We start from the raw sequence: 21706 nt of genomic DNA on the forward strand, positions 1-21706 counted from the left end.
CAGCTATATACCTAGGATACACGTGACCAACCAATAATAAGCGATAGATGAACACGGCTTGTATATGCCAACCATCCATCCCTAGCCTGAAAATCCAAGACCCAAAATGCTCCAATTTCCACCTTTTTGAGCGTCCGCATGTAGTAAACTTCGTGCCTGTCCTGACAGGACAAAAATCAAAGTGGAAACATTTATTTCAAGCACTGGGCACAGTGACCCAGACACAATCATGGATGCTAATTTAAAAAAAAAAAAAAAAAAAAAAAGACTTACAACTTTAGAGTAAATTAAACACTGAACCATGTCTTGAGTTGACTGAAAATGCTTGCAGGATGTGTATACAGGGTACCTATGAAACATATGTGAATTTCACATTTAAACTCGTAAGCCCTGCACCAGGGTTGACATTACATATGTGTATATGTGTCAAAAGCCGTACAAATCCAAAAGGGAAAACGCAAGAAGATAATCCTCTCCTTTCTGCTACTTTCTGGCTCTGAGAATTTGTGTTGTGATCCTGTGTACAATGTTCCAGTGTATACTCGATGTGGGAGCTGGATATGCCAAAAATATGGATTGAGGTAGGACTGGTAGGCCTGGAAGAGAACGTGAGAGACACCAGCTACTGGATGTGCCCAGAGCAGAAGGCTGGGGTGAAACCCCTGGCAAAGCTGGCTCACAGTCTTGTTCCCTTGCTCCTTGGCAGACGTGACATTTACCTTGGATGACGGAGCCATCAGCGCCCACAAGCCGCTGCTGATCTGTAGCTGCGAATGGATGGCGGCCATGTTCGGGGGTTCCTTTGTGGAAAGCGCCAACCGTGAGGTACATCCGGTGGAAGCCCAGGTTTTAAGTAGCCCAGATGGTTCCCCTTTGCCAGCTTTCATGAAAGAGTTCTGCGGGCTGCTCTTCAGCTCAAGACTTGCTGTGTAGACACTTGCTGTGTCTGCAGTCATGAGGGATGGTAGGTGGTCGGCCACTCACATGAGAGCACCAGGGTGCATTGTCACACCTTTCTTCTGCTAAAGAGTCGTGGCCAGTCATACTTCCTAGCTCACGGCCACAGACGAGATACTATCAAAAGCAAGTATAAGAGCCTGTCTTCTAGAAGTCTGGGGAAGTAAACATATCCTTAGTCAATGGAGGACCAGCATCATCCTTAACCAGGCAGGAGACCTTCCCCAACCCAGTCTTTCAGCCTTGGGCATGTCGTCTGCAACCTGGCCCATACACCTAGTGATCCCTGAGGTCCAGTGGTGAGCCACAGCCCTGGAGGCTAAACCCGAATTTTTCCACCTTGCTGGTGGGCTAGGAGTAGGGTTTATGTATGTGAGTGTGTCTGAGTGTATGTGCATGTGTGTGTGTGTGTAAGGAAACGGGTGAGTGTTCACTGCACTGGACACCCTTTTCAAAGTGCACGGGTCCAGCAAAAGCAGATTGGTCCTACCCCCTCCCCCCAAAAAAGACTTTTTTAGATTGTCTCAGGGATTCTTGTAAAAAAAACAAAAAAAAAAAACAAAAACAAAAACAAAAAAAAAAACACTGTCTTCATCTTTCTACAAACACTGCTGGAAAAAAATAATAATTCCATTCAAACACTTCTAACAAAGTATAGGTGGGGCGAGGACTTCTGTTGAGTCTTGCAGTATTCCTTAGCATCTTCCCACGCACGCGCGCGCGCACACACACACACACACACACACACACACACACACATACACACACACACACACACACACACACACACTAACCCAGGGGACACCCCATCAAGTTTATTGTCCTTAAGGGCTGGGCTGCTTATTTCAGCATCTCTTCCAACTTTTCAAAAGGAATACTGAAAACAAAGGCTAACTTTTTAAAAGGGGTGCTCCTGGGGGGAGCATGGAGGACTCCCGCAGTACCCCAGGAGCCCACATTTCCCTCTCCAAGTAGGGAAACAGAATCCTAGAGTCACAAGCCAGGAATGGCGGAAGCTGAGAAGGTCACTGGGCCATCCTCTTCCTTTTTCCAGAACAAACCACAGCTGCTGCCGAATCAGACCCCAGAAAACAGCCCTGCAGCTTTTGCTAAGTCTCCCTCATGTGTGCTCCAAGGTATGGGTATTCAATTGCATGGAAGCTACCCAGAGAAGGGGCCCTGTGACCTCCCCCCCCAAGTAATTCCTGAGCACTTAGTCCATGCTATTCACCATAGTCTTGGTCAGCATGGATGCTGACTGGAGTCTAGCCTTCTTACAGGAAAGATTGGGGTACCTCCCCCTCCACCTAACCTGAGGTGACTGGCATTTTCTGATGTAGGCCCCTTATCCTTCTAGCCCCTCCACACCAGCTTACGGTGTTGTTTTGCTAAGTAAAGCCTGATGATCAAGGTCAAGACCCCAGTCACAGAGCAACAGTGTCTGCGCTGACCCAAGGAGAGGGACGCTAATCCCCTTTATCCCTCACAGAAGGGACTCTAATCGCTCCAGATTAGCATGTGCAGTGGAGGTGACCAAAGCAAAACCTAGCAGCACACATGGGAGTGCACACATGCCTTATGTGGTGAGTGGCCCAGGCAGGAAAAGCAGCCACCTGTTCAACGGGGTTCTAGAAGGACTCAGCCCTCACTCTCCCCTCTGAGGATTGAAGCTAAAACTTAGCACAGGGCAGAGATTACTGCCCCTGGGCAGGGGGGGAGGGTACATGGGGGGGGGGGGCAGATCACAACCCCATGTCACCAAAATCTCATGATCCCTAACAACACCATTGACATTTCCACCCCACCCCAACCCTGCCTCTTTTCACTGTTTCTAAGAGACCATAAGAGGTGTTCATGGACTTTTTATCTCAGTGTGACTGTGACCTGGGCCAGCAGCCAGCCTTCTCTAAACCTCCTTCATCTATTAGACAAGAATGGCAAGAGAGAGTGCTCCCAAGAGCAGGCTAAACATGGAAGTGTGCATGCCATGCCTGGAGCATATGCAGTGCCCAGCAAATGTTGTCACTACCCTTAAGTTCTCTCACTGTGGGGTAAGGGGGCTCCTCCTGTAATGGGCTCTGGAGAAGCTGCCAGCTCATCTTCTAATCAAAGACAGGGAGGCAGCCTTGGTTACACAGAGAACTGAGTCTCACGCGTGAAGTGAAATGCTCACCACGTCTTCCAGGAAGGACTTGGCTCTATACTTATTATTGGACATTAGCCTTTCTAAGTCACCTTTTAAAGGTTTCTTTATTTTTTTTTCTAGATTTATTTTCACCTTTTTTGTATATGGCTGTTTTACCTGCATGGGATGTCTAGGTTAGATCCCGTAGGACTGGAGTTGCAGACTGGTGCCAGCCGTTGTGTGGGTGCTGGCAATCGAACTCCGGTCCTCTGTTTAGAGCAGCCGGTGCTCTTGATTGTGGAAACCATCTTCCCAGTTATTCTAGATCATCATTTTAAGTCTGTTTTGTCCTGGGGAAGTCTGACTTACCCGCTGAAAGTCAGCCCACTTCTTTTTTTTTTTTCAGGGTCCAGAGAGGAACTTTATACACACATATGTAGAAAAGAGGACAGCGTGCCACGAGAGCCACTTTCCATTTTATCCCTTAATATAGAAGACATTTCTATTTTACCATTTTTTGGTTTTGTTTGGGTTTTTTTTTTTTTTTTTTTTTGGTTGGTTGGTTGGTTAGTTGGTTTTTTTTGTTTGTTTGTTTTGGTTTTTTTTTTTTTTTACCTTTTTTTACCTTTTTGTTTTTCCTTCATTAGTTTTAGTGTAGCAGTAAGCCTCATTCCTTCCCACTGAGGGACCCAGCAAGCCATCCATTTCAAATGCATGCCGGGTTACAGTAAGCAGTGGGCTAGCTCTGGAATACTTACTCATTCTATGTGAGAATGTCTGTAATGACAGCCCCAGTCTTCGCAATGCCAATGTTAAACCAACTGAAGAGGAACACAGGGTCCCGATGAGGGTGCAGTTCTTTTGTGTTTTGGTCGCATCACTGTTTTGTGGTGTTGCCTTGGGTAGGTAGGGTGTGGACAGCTATGTCCCATCTCTTGTGGCTCTGTACGGGTTGTTTTCAAGGACTATGAGCAGGTCCTCCCTATTGTTACATAGCTAATTATAAGCGTGGAGATCACAGAAACAGGATTTGTTTTGTTTTGTTTAATAAGCAATCAGCTGCGAGGTGGAAACACATGTTATGAAAGGGTTTGGTGTTTCTCATTCCTAGTGACTCCTAAGGGTCCCTAAGAAGACCTGCCAGTATGAGTCATCACTTCAAAGGTGTTGACATCATACCATCGAAAGGGAAACAGGTGGTTGCTGGAGATTACACACATCAGAGCAGTTCTGAGGATGCAGGGGACCAGGGCAGTGCTCACTAGACTCTCATTCCCTGTTCCCAGAATCAACTCCTTTCTACTTAGGAAATGCCTATCAAATCTGTATTTTCAGTGGTCTTTTTGTCCAAAAGTGCTCTTAGTTAGCAAACACAGCTAAGGCAATTTTAGAGATTCCAGAGCCTGGCCTCAGTGAAGAAGTAACGTTAGCATGGATAAGGGCCACCACAGGGTACTTAACCCGTGTGCCCACAGGCACACTTCATGACATACTTCTGGGCCAGCCTACATACTCTTACCCTGTCCCTTCAAAGACACACTGCACACCTCCATTTCTGAAAGAAAAGAACCCCCCCATCAACAGCTGAGACAGCAGACACTCTCTGCCCAACATCTGCAATTAAAGCTCTTAGCGTTTTTGTAAAACGTGAATGCTTTTACTATGAATGGGTTAAATTTGAAAGTTGTGCACCTTAGCACTCAAGTACCTAAAGGAATCCCCAGGAACCCAAACACTGTTCTAGAGATGAGCGCTCGCCACGCGTTTATGCTGTGGCTCCTGTCGATCTGTTACCAGCACAGTACGAATGCATATACCTTTATGTATATACGTGTGTATAAGCAAACACACAGTGTGCCCAGTTAAGATGCACAATGATAGAGCTTATTGCCAGTGTGACAGCTACAGGGAATGAGGGGTGTTACGACATCTGCAGGGGACAGGTGAACCAGTATGTGTTGTTCCAGTCTGTCCTGGAAACTGAAGGGACAGGAGAGGTGGAGCTGTCAGCAGCAAGTGGCCATCTTAGCTCCGCGCTAGTCTAGGATTATAATATCAGCTTTGACTCCTCACATTCCGTCATCACAGGGGTCAGACCAAGGACTTGAAATGACAGTTGGTGCTAATGACCCAGGAGCTTATTCAGGGAATCATTGTTTTCCACGTCTGTGTCTGAGAGCAGGGGATAAAACACTGCCTACTGTTTCTAAGAGCTCGTTCCAAATCTTCCCCATGACATGTTACAGAAATAACTATACCTGGAAGTGTATTCCTTCTCGGACATGGCTGGTGACTGACTGCCCACGAGAATAACATCAACAGTGGCAATAGCTTTGTTCTAAGGCAATTTTAGAGATTCCAAAGCCTGGCCTCAGTGAACTCACCCTCGAGCTCACATAAAATGTGTGTGTGTGTGTGTGTGTGTGTGTGTGTGTGTGTGTGTGTGTACAGGGTCATCCTCAGCAGCCCCTCTTTACATGAGTGTGTATAGGAAAGGCACAGATATAATCATGAATATAGAGAGATGCAACCACACACTATACATACATACATACATACATACATACATACATACGTACGTACGTACGTACGTATTTTTGAGGGGTGATGTATTTTATATGCTTTATTCTGTTTTGTTAACTGCCATAGTTAAGAAGTCTATAATGGTTCAATCTTTCAAACTGGAACTCTAGCTCGCAGAACTATTTATGAAATTAGAGGCTTTCTTGCTCTGCAACCAAAGTGTTGCCATAAGGACCCAGTCTACAAAGCATTTCAGCCTAGGAACTTCAGAAATGCACTCCTTGGGCTCAAGTCCCAGTCCCTGCTGACAAACCCTCCAACCTTGGACATGAAACTCAGCCTCCTTGACTGCTGTGTCCTTGTCCATTAAATAGCAAAATTAATAGTCTCTTCTTCCTGGGACAGATGGAAGGATCAAATTAGACAGGGTGTGTGGAAAGCTGCGCACAAAAGCTTCTATTAAAGTAACACTCCAGTCAGAAAAACAAGGACGCCATTCTATACCGTGTCCGTCCCCGCCTCGTGGAGTGTCTTAGGGTTTTGTTGCTGTGAAGAGACCCCATGACCATGACCAAGGCAATTCTTTATAAAGGAAACATTTAATTGGGGCTGGCTTGCACTTCAGAGATGTGTCATGGTGGCAGCATCCAGACAGACCTGGTGCTGGAAAAAGAAACGATAATTCTACATCTGGATCCTCAGGCAACAGGAACAGAGAGCGATATTAGGACTGGCTTGAGCTCCTAAATCTCAAAGCCCACCCACAGTGACAACACTTCCTCCAGGAAAGCCACACCTCCTAGTGTGCCACTCCTCACGGGCCTATGGAGGTGACTTTTATTTAAACCACCACATGGAGTTAGTGAAGAACTGAAACAGATCCCCCACCTCCTCCATCTAGGACTTAAACCTCAGGTCATTCCTTGAAAGTGTAACGTGTTATATAACAATAGCTCTAGACACCCCGGAAAGAGGCTTTTGCAAGGGGTCATGCCCTGCACCCAACTAAAACAGAGTCCCCACATGTACCACAGCAGAGGCCTTTGGCTACTCTGGGTCTGCTGAGACCCAATGATATATGTGTAGTTCTGGGCTCCTGTGGTTGTGGGAGAAAGAACTGAAGTATAGACAAAGTACTGAGAGATGCTGATGGGTTGCTGGAACCCAGCCTGTCACCGTGGCAGCTGGTGTGGTCATTCTGCCTGTTTGGCCACCTGAGAGTGGGATTCTGTCATGTCTGCAACCACGTGGCTAGCAGCAACTCACGTCTGTCACATTGCCAGATGTCTCCCTCCACAACAGAGTACCCTCAGCTTCTTGACAGGGAGGGCCAATAATGTAATAACACATTTACGACCCGTTTGTCTGATTTATATGCCCAGATAGCCATTTAAAAAACTCCGCTCCGGGCTCTGACAGGTAGCAACACTCTTTGTCACCTACAAATCAAACTGTTAATGTTTACAGCCATAAATACTAACGGCAGGCGCTCTCTGCACAGCCTCAGAACGGTGTGCCTGCAGTTGCCAGGTGCTAGGTCATGTGGTTGGGATGTTTCTAAGACCCTTAGCCTGAAGGTGTGCAGCCCCCATGCCCCGTATGAACCCCCCAGGTCTCCCACGTCCCATTTGAGCCCTCAGTTCCCCCATGTCCTGTACGAGCCCCCAGTTCTCGTAGCAGCACTGAGCCTTCTTTACACTGTTGCAGGTTCACCTCCCAAATATAAACAAGATGTCGATGCAGGCGGTGTTGGAATACCTCTACACCAAGCAGTTGTCACCCAACTTGGACCTGGACCCCCTGGAGTTAATTGCCTTGGCAAACAGATTTTGCCTGACACACTTGGTTGCTCTCGTAGGTAAGTCCGGTGACTTTTGTGTCCAATAGCCACACTGATTGAAATGACACCTAAGCAAAACTAAGCTTGCTGAGGGTCAGACTCTGATTTACATCTGAATAGAATAGGCATGCTGGCGGCTGTCAAAGCCAGCCCCTTCCGTCAGCCCAAACTGGACACAAGTATCTCCTATGCTCCTCTGCGATAGGCCCTGCTAGGCAATGAAAACATCAATGCCCAGCCTGGCTTTGGAGGTACACACCGCACGCATGCTGAGTCTTAGGCAGACCACAAAATCTGAACACTGGGTGGCGCGCAGTGAGCATCACATATTTGGTTTTGAGAAGTCTCCTTTCTCTTTAAACTATTTTTGAAAATGTTCTGACACTGTCAAGTTCATTTCAAGCAGTGGGGGGTTGGGATCTGACTTAACCTCAGGAGTCTTTTCTATAGCTTATAGATTGGTAAAAAGGAGCAGGTCTGGGTGGAATATATGCATTTAAATCCCTCATTTGAAAACATTCAGACTTGTGCTTCCCTAGAGATGTCAGTTAGCAGTCCAGGTGCTAATCCCCTGTACTCGCTTGTTTCCAGGGAAAGTAGAGACACACTGTCATATTTGCTGGCCTTCCTCCTGCACTGGGAGAATTGTCTATGCACATTGGCTTTCAGTAAGAACTGGCTGAAGAACTGAGCTGATAAAATGAGTTAGAGAACAAGCCTTCCTATTCAAAGTTGGCTTCTTACATATACACACACATACACACACACATACATATACACACACATACATATACACATACATGTACACACACATACATATACATACACACACACATACATGTACACACACATACACACACACATATATACACATACACATAAACACACACATACACACACATACATATATACATACACATAAACACACACATACACACATACATATATACATACACATAAGCACACACACACACATACATATATACATACACATAAACACACACATACACATACACATAAACACATACATACATATATACATACACATAAACACACACACATACATACATATATACATACACATAAACACACACATACATATATACATACACATAAACACACACATACACACATACATATATACATACACATAAACACACACACATATACATATATACTATACCTTCTAGTGATGACTTCAGGTATAAGATTGATTTCTCTGCCCCCGTACACACAAATTACCTACCTAGAAATAAAATTCCCTTCTATTCGTGTTTCTTCCCCAGTTTAAAAGAAAGGATTTGAAACATCACAATTAGAAAAATAAAATAAAATTCTCCACTATACTGAAGTCATAGATCTAAACGAGTGTGTTACTCTTCAGGCATTAAACCCAGGAAGCCACAGTGGGAATGCCCTTTCTAGAAATGTGAGTTCCAACCCAGGTAACTACCCATGGGTTACACAAGTACTTGTCCTTCCAGGGTACACTGGATTATTTTTAATAGACAAAAGGCAACTTGGAGCCAGATACTTTGAACCTGGTCCGTACTCAGTGTCCACGTGGCTGTGTTTTTATGATAAAGATTAAGTCTGACACTGATAACATGGAGTTGATTTCTACATGAAAGATTTCGTTTTGAAGTGACCCTGAGAAAGCTTCCATGTGAACACATTCCAGGCTTCTCACATGGCGACATAAAATCCTGTTGGTACTGATCTGAATACCTCCCCAACATAGCTCCTGCAGTCAGCTATGGTATTTGATGTGTGTGCAGAGTCTAGGCAAAGCATTTAGACTTACAGTCCTCACTCTGTGGGTCAAGACCCCTGTGGCAAGTCTCCATCTCCGAAACTATTTACATGTTGATAGTGGTGTTGCATGTCTTTATTCCCAGCTCTTGGGATGCAGACTTATAATATATGTTATTATATGTTATTAGATAATTTATTATATGTTATATATCATAAATATTTTATAAATATTTTTATTTTTCACATAAAAAACTTATAAAACAGTTTTACAAGTATATTATATTATTAACATATTGTGTCATATATTATAATAATATGTAATATAGAACATATAATATATTGCATACACACATATATATATGACAGAATGACCAAGAATAGAGGAACAAAATCAGCTCCCCCAGGGTCCCCTCTTGGCCCTTTGCTTTCTGGCTACGTGAGTCAATATACAATATGCCTTGTATATAATATATAATATATTATATGACATAATATATACAAACATTATTATTTCTATGATATACAATTTAAAATATATTTTTATATACACACACACACACACACGCACGCACACACAAGAGGAAGCTGGTCACACTGCATCTGCATCCTGGAAGCAGAGATCTGACTGAATGCTGGGATCTTCTGTTTTTCTTCCTTTCACACAGTCCGCCATAAGGGCCATGCTTAGGGTGGGCCTTCCCACCAAGGTCAGACCTCCCCAAACCATCCTCATAGTCAGGCCCTGAAGCCTGTTTCCTTGGTGATCCTGGCTCTTGTCCTGTTGACAGTCAAGGTTAACCATCACACCTGCTGTTACTTAGGGAATCAAGATGCCCTCTCTGGGAAACTTAGCTTTAAGGCGTACTGTGCATCCACCCAGCTGAGGAAGGCTATATCAAAGAAAACATCGGCTTGTGCAAACAAGTGTGTGGGCTCAGAAACACAGAGCCAGGTAGGAGGCAGGCAAGCCTGGACAGTGCAGGCACACCTCAGAGACAGCCATGTCAGCCCTAGGCCACTGTAGCATAAAATTCTCGGTATCTCAGTGAGTGTTAAACTTATGTTTATACCAAGCAGCAGTCTGTTAAGTGTGAAGCAGAACTACCTCTATAAAATAGAGAATTTTTCACCAAAATAATATAATAATAATAATAGCTTTAGGAAATGAAAATAAAACCAAGCCATAGCCTCTAGCCACAATGGAAGCGTCATGCCTAGGTCCTGATACAGGTCATTGATCAAGGGTTAAATGTCACAGTAGCTGAAGCAGCTTTTTCTGACCAGATGACATCCACGTTTGGCTCACCAACCGACCCTTCTTTTCATAGCCGATCACTCGGTAGTATGGGGACCCTGTTTGATGGTGACTTTCCCTCAGTAGAATGTCTGTCAAAATGGAAGTCAGCATCTCTAATTGCTTCCCGTCCTTCTGTGCTTTTTCCATGTATGTGCGTAAGCTTGCACATGTAGGTATAGTCGCACCTCTATGTGGGTGCTCACACACGTGTGTGCTCAGGTATGTGGAGGCCCAAAGCTGACATCAGACACCTTCCTCGATCATTCTCAACTTTACTTATTAAGGTAGGATCTCTTGCTGAACCTGGGTCTCAGTGGAGCTAGGCAGCTCACCCCAGGGAGCTCCGCCTCCAGTTGTTCAGATCATAGGCAGTTGCCACACAGCCTGGCTCCTGCAAGCGTTCTGGGGACCCAAATCCTGAGTCTCATGCCAATATGATGGAAAAGGTTTTGACTGAGTTACCCACCCACCCATTTACCAGAGGGTTTATAGATAATATTCAAAGACTGTTGTCTTTGCAACCGTGTGCAGTGGCGATCATTCTGCCTTTGGGATTGTAAGTTGAATAAGCCCTTTCTTCTTTAACCTGCTCTTGGTCAGAGTGCTTCATCACAACAGAAGTGCAACTGGGACCCTGGGCCGCCAGACACTCTTCCCTCCTATTTTGACAGTCCTTTTAGGGATCTTAGAGGAACAGGGTCTCAAGACTCATAAAGAAAGTAAGATCCACTTTAACCTAAAGCCAACAGCTGTCTCAGTCCCCAGCATGATGGTTAGGCCGTCCTTTGAGACTTTGCAACCAGCCAGGAGGATGTCTCTCTAGCTGTGCAGGCCCCAGATGGTGCCTCATTCAGTACAAGGCTGTTGTGTTCATGCTGAGGGTCTCTTACATAGGGAGCCTTCCTCAGTGACCTCAGCTGGAACTTCCATGTGATTTGTTACAGCTTCCCATTGGCTCTTACAGTGTTAACCTCCATTCATCTATTTCAGTGACAATGTCTTTCCTTCAACCCCACAAACCAGGCTCTGTTGGCTTGACTAAGCCTTTGTAGAATTGAAGGGAGTTGGCCTTGCTCTGAAGTGGGCATGGCTGAACTGAAGGGATGTTGTACCTGGGTTGATCTTCTATCCAGACCTGTAAGATTTCCTCCAGATACCAATAAAGCTGTCCATGTGTATTTCACTGGCAAGACCCTCTTCACAATTGGCAGGCTAGCTTTGGGGCTGTCCTGGATTTTGATATACCTTCCTTACTAAATTATTTATTTAATGTGTGTTGGTGTTTTGCTTGCATATATGTCTCTGTGAGGGTGGGTGCCAGATCCCCTGGAACTGGAGTTACAGACAGTTATGAGCTGCCATGTGGTTGCTGGGAATTGAACTCAGGACCTCTGGGAGAGCAGCCGGTGTTCTTAACCTCTCCGGCTCCTCCTGACTAAACGTAATCACCATTTCTATCTTTAGAATTAAAAGGAGAGCGCTTCCTTTCTCTCGCTTGAAACTTTGGAAACTGTGGTAAACCATATCAAGGGATTGGAAGGCTTAAGGAGAGAGAGATTAACCAGGAAGTATAAGCCTGCCAGTGGGGCAGTCAGGATACATACAATGTTTATCTATTAAGTTCATCATGTTATATAGGTCAGTACCAATCATACTTCATCATTTAATAACAATTAAAAACTTTGAAATAGTGTAAGGATTACCAGAATGGGGCACAGAGGCACAAAGTAAGCCCACACAATTGAGAAAACAGTGAACTGGCCCGAGGCTGGATGAACACAACCTTTAAATTCATTCATCATTATCATCATCATCTGCAATTGGAGTAAACAGAAATGCAAACCAAAAGTGGTCAGCCTGCAGTGTAGGGAGCCACCACAGCACCCCTGATGCTGTCATTATCAAAAGCTGGAAACTGCTACACCAAAACTTCACCCACCCATGCTAACCTGGGTGGGGCTGGAGACTACCCGAGCAGAGGCAACAAAAAGTCACCTCAGTCTCAGAACCACAGTTTCAACTCCAGCATCCGGAGCTGGGTGCAAGCTCTTAAGCAGACACCACTCTCTCAAACTGGAGTTTTATTACTTAGGACCAATATTCTTCTCCAAATTTATAATCCAAAAGCTTGAAGCCTAGGTGGTCTGTAACTGTTGAGACCAACATATATTCATTCACATTTTATGTCTTGTTTACCTGTTTGTTTTGCATTTGTTTTATTGTTTTTAGCTACATTGTATCTCAGGTAGCCCAGGCTGGCCTCAAACTCACTATGTAGTTGAGGAAAACCGTGAACTTCTCATTCTTCTATCTCCAGTTCCCAAGTGATGGGATCGCAGGTGTGGACCACCATGCCTGTTATATGCAGTGCTGGAATTAAACCTAAGTCTTCAGGCTTGGTAGGCAAGCACTACACCAACTCAGCTACATCCTCAATTTCTAATTCCCCAAGGAGACTTGGTCCCCTGTTATTTAATCTTTGAAGATACCCTCACACTGTGACTGCAGTCATAGGATCCTATAGACATGCTAGACCTCCAGAAACCACGCTGTCTAATAGAACCGTCTTCCAGCAATGGATATGCTCTGTGTCTGCACATTCCAAGATGGTAGGCATATGTGGCTACTGAGCACTTAACAGGGCTGGTGTGGCCAATGAGCGAAATATTAATTATCTGCATTTAAATAGTCACAAATAACCCATGATTACCATCCTAGGCAGGGTCAGGAAGGTCTGGAGGATTCTGAGTATTCTAGAAGCACAGACCCGAGCCCTCTAGAATGGTGCGTCTCAATCTTCCTAACACTCTGACCTTGACCTACAGACCCCTCGATCATAAAATCATTTCATTGCCACTTCATAACTGTAATTTTGATAACTATAATGATTCGTAATGTGAATATCTGATATAAAGAATATCTGATATGTGACACACACACCCCACAAAAGGACCGAGACCCAGAGGTTGAGAAAGAACAGCTCGCCTAGAGCCTTGCTTGGAGTCTGAATCAGCCCTGGATTCATTTGCAGTGTCTGTCCAGAACTGTGTCCTTCACCTCCTGTCTTTCTCTAGAGGTATCCAGACCAGCCCCTGCAGGCCAGGAAGGCTGGCTTAGGGTGGACATCTTAACCCTGTCCTGCCCTATCTTCCCCCAGAGCAGCATGCTGTCCAGGAGCTCACCAAGGCCGCTGTCAGTGGTGTGAGCATCGATGGTGAAGTTCTCTCCTACTTGGAGCTGGCACAGGTAAGTTTGCAGTCCTTTACTTTCTATCTCGGGCGTGTCCCATGAGCCCACTTTCACGCTGACAAAACATCCCACTGTCACTTCACCCAAATAAAGATGCCACAGAGGTATGCCTGTATGCAGAGGAGATCAGAGAGTTTTACATTTCAGGCGACATTCCATACTCGCCAGAAAGAACAGGGACCCCCCACACACACATCCAGTACCTGTCTCACCCTCCTGAGACAGTGGGTTTTATAGACAAGAGAACATCCAGCTTAGGGGGGATATCTTGCCTCTTCCTTCTTTGAGTTCTTGGACAAGAATTTGGCCAAGAACAATTAATTTCTAGAACATTCCATAAAGCTTTGTACATGCCCCCCCACCCTGAAAACGAACAGTTTGCTGAAGCTCCCCTGCAGTTTTCTAAGATCGGGTTTGTTAGTATCCGTGTCTATGATCCCTACACAAACTTCATCCATGCATGTGCGTAGACAGGTGTCTTAGTTAGGGTTTTACTGCTGTGAACAGACACCATGACCAAGGCAACTCATAAAAACACTTAGTTGGGACTAGCTTACAGGTTCAGAGGTTCAGTCTATTATCATCAAGGATGGGAGCATGGCAGCATCCAGGCAGGCATGGTGCAGGCGGAGCTGAGAGTTCTACATCTTCACCTGAAGGCTGCTAATGGAAAACTCACTTCTAGGCAGCTAGGATGAGGGTCTTAAAGCCCACACCACAGTGACACACCTACTCCAACAGGGCCACACCTTCTAATAGTGCCACTCGCTCGGCCGAGCATATACAAACCACCACAATGTATACACACATACTCACACACACACACACACACCTCTTCCAGAGAAAGGTAATGTCCAACTAAAGCCTTGGGCACAAAGATAAACTCTGCCTCTGTCTCCTCATCCACAAGACATGAAAATGGCAACCTGTGACCTCCCAACCTTACAGACTGAGAACCAAGGGAGAAAGAATATTCAAGAGAGAGCTGTGAAGCAGATATGGAAGGTTTTCTAACACTGCAGTGTGTAGGCAGAGTGATCCAGTCCCGGCATAGACTTATCAACAGCCGTTTACATTCCAGAGACAGAGGATTCAAAATAAATTCTAAATGCATGTTTTGTTTTGTGTATGTGCATGCGTGCATAAGGTGCATTTGTACGTGTGTGTGTGTGTGTGTGTGTGTGTGTGTGTGTGTGTGTACATATGCATACTTCATAAGTGCATTTTCCTTTCTTCCTGTGGAGTTTGGGTTTCTTTGTTCAGGGCTGTGCTAACTAAGTCTTAGGTCAGGCCATTTAAATGGACATTTCCCAATCACAGGGGAAGAGGTGACCTCAGAAAGGGGACAGTGGAAGTATAGCAGGTGTTGCTCAGCCCAGCCAAGTGTGGCCATAGGCGATCGCTCCATTCATGGGGAGGAGGTAGACTGGGACATGGAACGGCCAAGTCCCTCTGGCTTGACACTTGACAAGAGTACTTGTTGTATGATTCCCAAATCCCTCAAAGATCTCCAAGCAGCAGATTCTCTGCTTTGAAAAGTAAGTGAGAGAAATAGACATGAACACAGATTCCTAAAACCCGATCTGAAAACCCATTCAATGAGGGCCAATCACGCACTGCAGTAAGAACCCCAAGGCTTCGCCAGAACTAGCTGTCCAGAATTCGATTCTCTCCATAAGCACCCTGCATAGAAGAAATTGGAATGACTCAGAATGCCCTACTGGACAATTCACTGGGAGTAAAGATGTGACATTTGCTGTCTTCCCTCCTGGCTCCTCCCCACCTGCCTATACACCAGTCTGTGGTATGATTACTAAGCCCGTCCAAACCCAGCAGGAAGTGACCATGATGCCTGTATCTTAACCCATCCTTTAGCCTTTAACCCAGAGAGGGTTTCAGTTAGCGGAGCCCTGATCCTTTGCTGTTGCTGACTTCCATGGTGTAAATTCCCCCACTGCGACCGCTCTGAACGCCAAAGACTGAGTCACTGAGCTCAGGTCGGGGAAGCAAGTCATGCAGCCAGTTCTCTGAGCTAGGACAGAACCACACACACACACACACACACACACTGCCCACCCAGTACCCCACTGCCCCAATCCTAAACTCAGACTTAAACTGAATACTCAGAGAAGCTGGAAGGACCAGCCTGCAACCATCTCCATGACTGGGGTTATGGGTTCTGTCTCCTCGGAGTGGCTTTCACAGGATGAATAGCCAAGCATCAGAAGAAGGGAGCTGGCTTTCCCAAGTTCCCCATTAGCTGAAGAAATACACAAGATGTGTGAATAAGGGCAAGGGTATCCTACCAGATCAGAGGAGACATGGGGGAGTGGACCATCTGGTTTGGGGACAACAGCTGTCACCTCCCCAGGCTCAGAAAAGCTGGGTGGTGTATTCAGATTCCCCCACCTCACCCAGATGCCCCTCTTACACAACCCAGAGGGCAGGTACAGGGCAGCCACTGCACACTGCCTTCTCCTCTTTCCATCTTTGGCCCCAGGCAAGCTGAGCTCTGACATGTGACACGGAGTATTCCATTGCTAAGGCTCCGTAAACAGAGATGACATCGTTTCTATCTGCTGCTGGCTGGTACTGTCCAGAGGGCACACATGGTCACCTATCACCAGAAGGGCCAGAGGGCAGGCCGGGCAGGAGAATCAGGCATACTTGAAACTTTCTGTGCAATATGGAGTTTATTTTGGGGACCATCTATCTCAGGAGGGAGCAAGGGAGGGTACATGAACACTGTATGTGGCTGACATCAGAGCCACAGTCCAAGTCAAACCCCTGAGGTCTAAACAAGAGCTTTCCTGTATTACAGGCCTTTATCTTCCTCCACCCCCTCTCCCACCCTCATAATGTTTCTAGTTTCTTTGGAGGCTTGCTTTAATCTTTGTAACATTTATTGGCCACGTATACATGCACACTTGTGTCCATGTATGTATGTATGTATGTATGTATGTATGTATGTATGTGTACATGCTACAGCATGCCTTTGGAGGTCAGGTGAATTGCAGGGGTCGGGTCCCTTCTACCTCCATGGGGGCCTGGATATCAAGCTCAGTTATCAGGCTTGGCCGCAAGCACCTTGACCTGCTGAGCCATAGCACTGGCCCATTGCCTCGCTTCAGCAAACAAGAGTCTGAGCCCAATCTGGTCCCCTTCCTGCAGTTTCACAATGCCAATCAGCTAGCTGCCTGGTGTTTGCATCACATCTGCACCAACTACAACAGCGTCTGTTCCAAGTTCCGCAAGGAAATCAAATCCAAGTCAGCAGGTAAGAGCATGTCTGCGAGCTCCCTGCCATCCATTGCTTGCCCTCTCTAGATAAACCCCTTGGGAGGGGCCAGACTCGGTGGTCAGTTCCCTTTGAGTGTGCGGAAGTCACACATTCAAGTGACGTGACCCAGAGAATTTTCGGTTAGGGGAATCTCTTTGCAGGATGTCTTACTTAGAGAAGAAGGGAGTGGAGTTGAGGGTACCCCACTGCAGAGCATGCCAACATAAGGCCTCCCCTCATTTAGGGGTACACAGCCAGGGTCTAACTCTGAATAAAAATCAAGTGGTTTTGGGTCTGTGTGCCTAGCATAGAGTCTACACATTAGACTTTAGTCTCAGCATCTGTGGGCAGCCATGCCAGCATGCTGGGAGGTTTACGAATGGCAAAAAGCAGGACTGAGCATCCAGGACAGTCTTCGGGCAGCAGGAATCACGGGCAGTCTCTTCCCCCTCTCCCCGCAGACAACCAGGAGTACTTTGAGCGGCACCGCTGGCCCCCTGTGTGGTACCTGAAGGAGGAAGACCACTACCAGCGTGTGAAGAGGGAACGAGAGAAAGAGGACCTGGCGCTGAACAAGCACCATTCAAGGAGAAAGTGGTGTTTCTGGCATTCGTCCCCAGCTGTCGCCTGAGGAGGAGAGAGGGGACCGTCACCCGCTAAGGGCCACCTCCACTGTTGACAGCTCTACTATAAAAACCAGTCTCCTTAGCCATCCGCACAGTTGGGTCTGGGGCCCTGGCTTTTCCACTCGTGTGCATTTACCTCCACCAGGATCAAAGCACAAGCCCTGCCACCAATGAGCAGGGACATAAAAGGAAAGCTGACTGACTCTGAAGTCCTTCAACCAGAATGTCCTTTTGGTTTTTTTCTTTCTTGGTTAGGAAGCTACTACACTTCAGTCCGTTACTTTGTTCCTTTTGATACAAAGAAAAAAAAACAAAATCCAGCTTTCGTGTCTCAGATTCCAGATTGGAGAATATTTTTCTATGGACTCTTGTATTTCACTGAGGTGACAATACTGTGTATTACTTTATTTTATAGGCCACACATTGACCACGAAGCTGCCCCCCCCCCCGTGACTCTTTCAGCCCACGTGACCACTGAGCATCACTCATAATTACAGAGTTATCCTTTCGTTGGGAGGTAAAGGGTTGAGCTGAAGAGGCCTGAAGTATTCAAGCTAGAAGCGCTTAATCTTTGCTCTGATGAGCCACGTTGGTATAATTATGTATTTACAGGATCTCCTTTTTAAGTGCTAGTAATTACATGGTTATCCGTGCCATATAGCTACAGTGAGGGCAAATATCCTACTGTTTAAGAGGTCTAGATTCAAAGAGGACAATCCTTACAATCATTACAAGGGCTTATTCCACCCCAATCCTATCAGGGGCATGACTGACTGCCGGACCCGGGTCCCTACAACGCCATTCGAGTCCTACCATTGGATAACTATGTCAGGGTTGGTGACTTAAAAGTGCTCTGTGGTTTTGCTGTGCCTTCACCAGCAAACCGTCCTAGGGCCTGAACAGAGATAAGGGAAAGGGAAAAGGCTCATCCCACTGTCTTCAGGTCAATCACCTCGGCCTCACACCTGAGGCCAACTTCACTTTGTAAGACAAGTTGTTGTTGTTGTTGTTGTTGTTGTTGTTGTTGTTCTTTTTGTTTTTTTAACTCTTCCCAGGGAAAATTCAGGTCACCACTAAAGTAGGCCAAGGCAGACCACCTGCTTCTCCACTCGGTCTCACCACAGAGCCTGTGAAAGCACAAAGCTAGGGGCCAGGTCCTGCCTTCTCCAAGCAGGGAAAGGAGCCAAATCCTAAGAGTGTGGGGAATGGTGCTATTATGTGGTAATTCTGACCCCGGGTCCCTTGGGAAGATCAGTGTTAGAACAGAACTTGCAAAGCAGGGGAGCTCTCAAGCGGCATCAACGTCATTGCCTCTCTGCAGATAAAATGTTACAGTATAATATACACGTGTGTGCACACACACACACACACACACACAATCATCAGAGAGTCACAGCTCCACACCTGCCACGGGATGTCGTGTGCTGGACACCGGGGCCCATTCTGTTGAGAGGTCACCTTACTGATGCTAAGGGCTATTGATTTTTGTTTGTTTGTTTGTTTGTTTGTTTTTGTTTGGGGGAGGGAGTTTCTGAAGACAGGAAAGAGTCAGTTGAGTCCAAATGCCATATGGATTTGAAAAGCTGTGTAGACCACAGGCAGGCGTTTTGTTTCTGGCATGGCCACATACCAGATACAAGAGCTTAGAAAGACCCAGGAAGGCATCACCCTCTTGTGGCAGAGAGGGAGCCGCAGGGGAAGGGGGGCGGGGAGGGGGACAGCTTATCAAGCCTTCCCCCTTAACTTTGTTAATAGGGCAAATGGCTGACGGAAAGAGAAGGTGGGTGGAAGGAAAGAGTACACGTCAAGACTTGAGGAGAAGGAACATATAGCCACCTAGAGGTTCTGTTTTCAGTGAGTAGGCCTAGTTGAACTTCAACAACCAAAGCTCCATCCGCTTGTACTCTTGCCAAAACACAACAGACACATACATGAACATGGGACGAAAGCAATAATATCCTCTCGTGTTCTTCACAGCTGCTGGAACCAAGTGGCTGGTTCATTTGGTTGACACTGATCCGCCTTTAACCACGATGGTTCGTTTTGTGTTTGTTTGTTTTTTTAATTTCACAGAAAGCAAATAAAATTGTTTAGCTATAAAAAAAAATGCCTCGACTTTTGTGTAAAATCCTCACATGTATTTTAATAGCATTTTGAAAGCTACCAGCCCCAAAGGTGTTGCACCCTTGGAGCCACCTGTTGAAACCAAATGGTGAATGACTGCCATTTGTGCTTAGCTATTTTCAGCAGAGATTCCCAACATGTAGATGGGGCATGTGCCCCTTGGCTCTTTCTTGAACAATACCATGGCTCACTTAGTCTTAAGGAATGGAGACCATGACATCTCCATTCTGTTGGAATGGTTGCAGTGGGAGGTTTGCAAATCCTCACACAATTAAATATAAAAGGTCTCTACTGGTAGGCCCATGAGGAAGTTCTTCAAATGCAAGTCTGAGAAAGACTCTGCAAGGCGCTATCTATAACAGCTAGATGTAAGGTTACCAGAGCTTCCATGGAAGCAAGGGCTTTCATGAGATCTTACGGAGGGGCTGAGTTCTTTGTAACTGCATGGGGAAAGAGTCGAACCTCGCTCAGACAAGCATAGGAGACAAGCAGTGAAATGCATCCAGCACCTCCCGTGCCAATACACAGCTCCACTCATGCGACTTTGCACGTAGGCACAGCAGTGCAGTCAGAACCTGCACACAGTTCTACTGTAAATTCTTCCTGGAAGCCTGAAACCCCTGCATGGGTCTTAGTACCTCTAGAGAAGCACCTTGGAGATTGGGGGGGGGGGGGCAGGGCACAGATCCTACTGGTTTAGAAGGAGCTGAAATACTCTTAGATGCCAGCAGTCAGCTTCAAAAGCTCAAAGATCCTAAAACTCCAAGTTCTCCAAATTCGGCTTTCTTGTCTCTTGACACTGGCTAAATTGTACCAGAGGGAAAGCAATCTGTCTCCCAAGTATGGGGATGTTGGTGCCATGTTTCTGAATGAATCCTTTGTAGCCCAAGACTCACAAGTCCTTCTCTTGAATTACTTCCTTAAGATGATAGATAGATAGATAGATAGATAGATAGATAGATAGATAGATAGATAGATAGGATAGGATAGGATAGATAGATAATAGATAGACAGACAGACACAATCAGATTCTGGTATGCAAGCAGCAGTAATATCTATCTCCGAAAGAATTTGACCATTGCCTAAAAGTTGTTGCCGAGGTGAAGGCTGGCCATAAAGAATACGTGTGTGCAGTGTGTGTGTGCATCTGTGAATGTAAGCAATCACAAAGCAACAAGAAGCAGAAGCAGCAGGCGCATAAACGGGTAGGAGCCATTAGCAAAAGGCATGGGGTTGGGTTAAGCACCTAGGCCATGGCTGTATGTACCTGTACTTTTAACTTTTACTGGATTCTTTTCCCTCTACCACCTTATGCCATCCCTACCCCTTCCAACCTCCCAACACCAGGTAGGAGAGAAAGAAGGTTAGACGGGAAAGGGGGTTTGATCTCTTTAGACCACTTCCTCCCGATTAGGGGCTTAGAGTTCCTTGGGGACAAGTCCAGTCTCAGTCGGCAAGATATCTCCAACCAGCAACCAACAACCCAGCAACCCAGCAAACCAACAAAGAGCATCCAGGTACATCATCAAGAGCTGCAACCAGGGGAATAGCAGCCGCCACAGCCTTTCAGGCCTCTGGCATTTTTATACCCGATCAAGGTCCCCAGAACTACAAATGTAAGCAGGCAAAATCACACCCCTGCCAGAGCACAAGACAAATCACAGTCAGCTGCTGCGGATGATCTGAAGCAGCCCCATATACCACACCTGGTATCAAAACAAAAACATATTCACATGGCATTTCTTATCTTTAAAGAAACCCATATTCTCACTACCGCTGTGTACTTTTCCAAAGTGGTAATTTATGAGATGACCACATATCTCAAAGCTTAATTGACTTTTTTTATGGAGACTTTGGTGTTTGCTGTTATAACTGGTTATGTATGACAAACTGGCAGTTTACAGAGAATGTGAGTTTCTCTGGCTCAGGG

General features: G+C 45.9%; 1 protein-coding gene across 11 annotated transcripts in view; it reads left to right on the forward strand.

Annotated features, from left to right (window-relative positions):
- Nucleotides 1-19759, forward strand: part of Rhobtb1 (Rho-related BTB domain containing 1) — a 140734-nt gene extending 120975 nt beyond the window's left edge. For all 11 annotated transcript variants that reach the window (XM_006514048.4, XM_006514049.4, NM_001252636.1 and 8 more), the window contains 5 exons: nt 707-825; nt 7313-7463; nt 13655-13743; nt 16918-17023; nt 17488-19759. In XM_006514048.4, coding sequence (XP_006514111.1) covers nt 707-825; nt 7313-7463; nt 13655-13743; nt 16918-17023; nt 17488-17657 — 635 coding nt within the window. In that variant the 3' untranslated portion in view covers nt 17658-19759. The remainder of the gene's footprint in view (nt 1-706; nt 826-7312; nt 7464-13654; nt 13744-16917; nt 17024-17487) is intronic.
- Nucleotides 19760-21706: the final 1947 nt, after the last annotated feature.

This window comes from Mus musculus, chromosome 10 (assembly GCF_000001635.26).
Source record: "Mus musculus strain C57BL/6J chromosome 10, GRCm38.p6 C57BL/6J".
Taxonomy (NCBI): domain Eukaryota; kingdom Metazoa; phylum Chordata; class Mammalia; order Rodentia; family Muridae; genus Mus; species Mus musculus.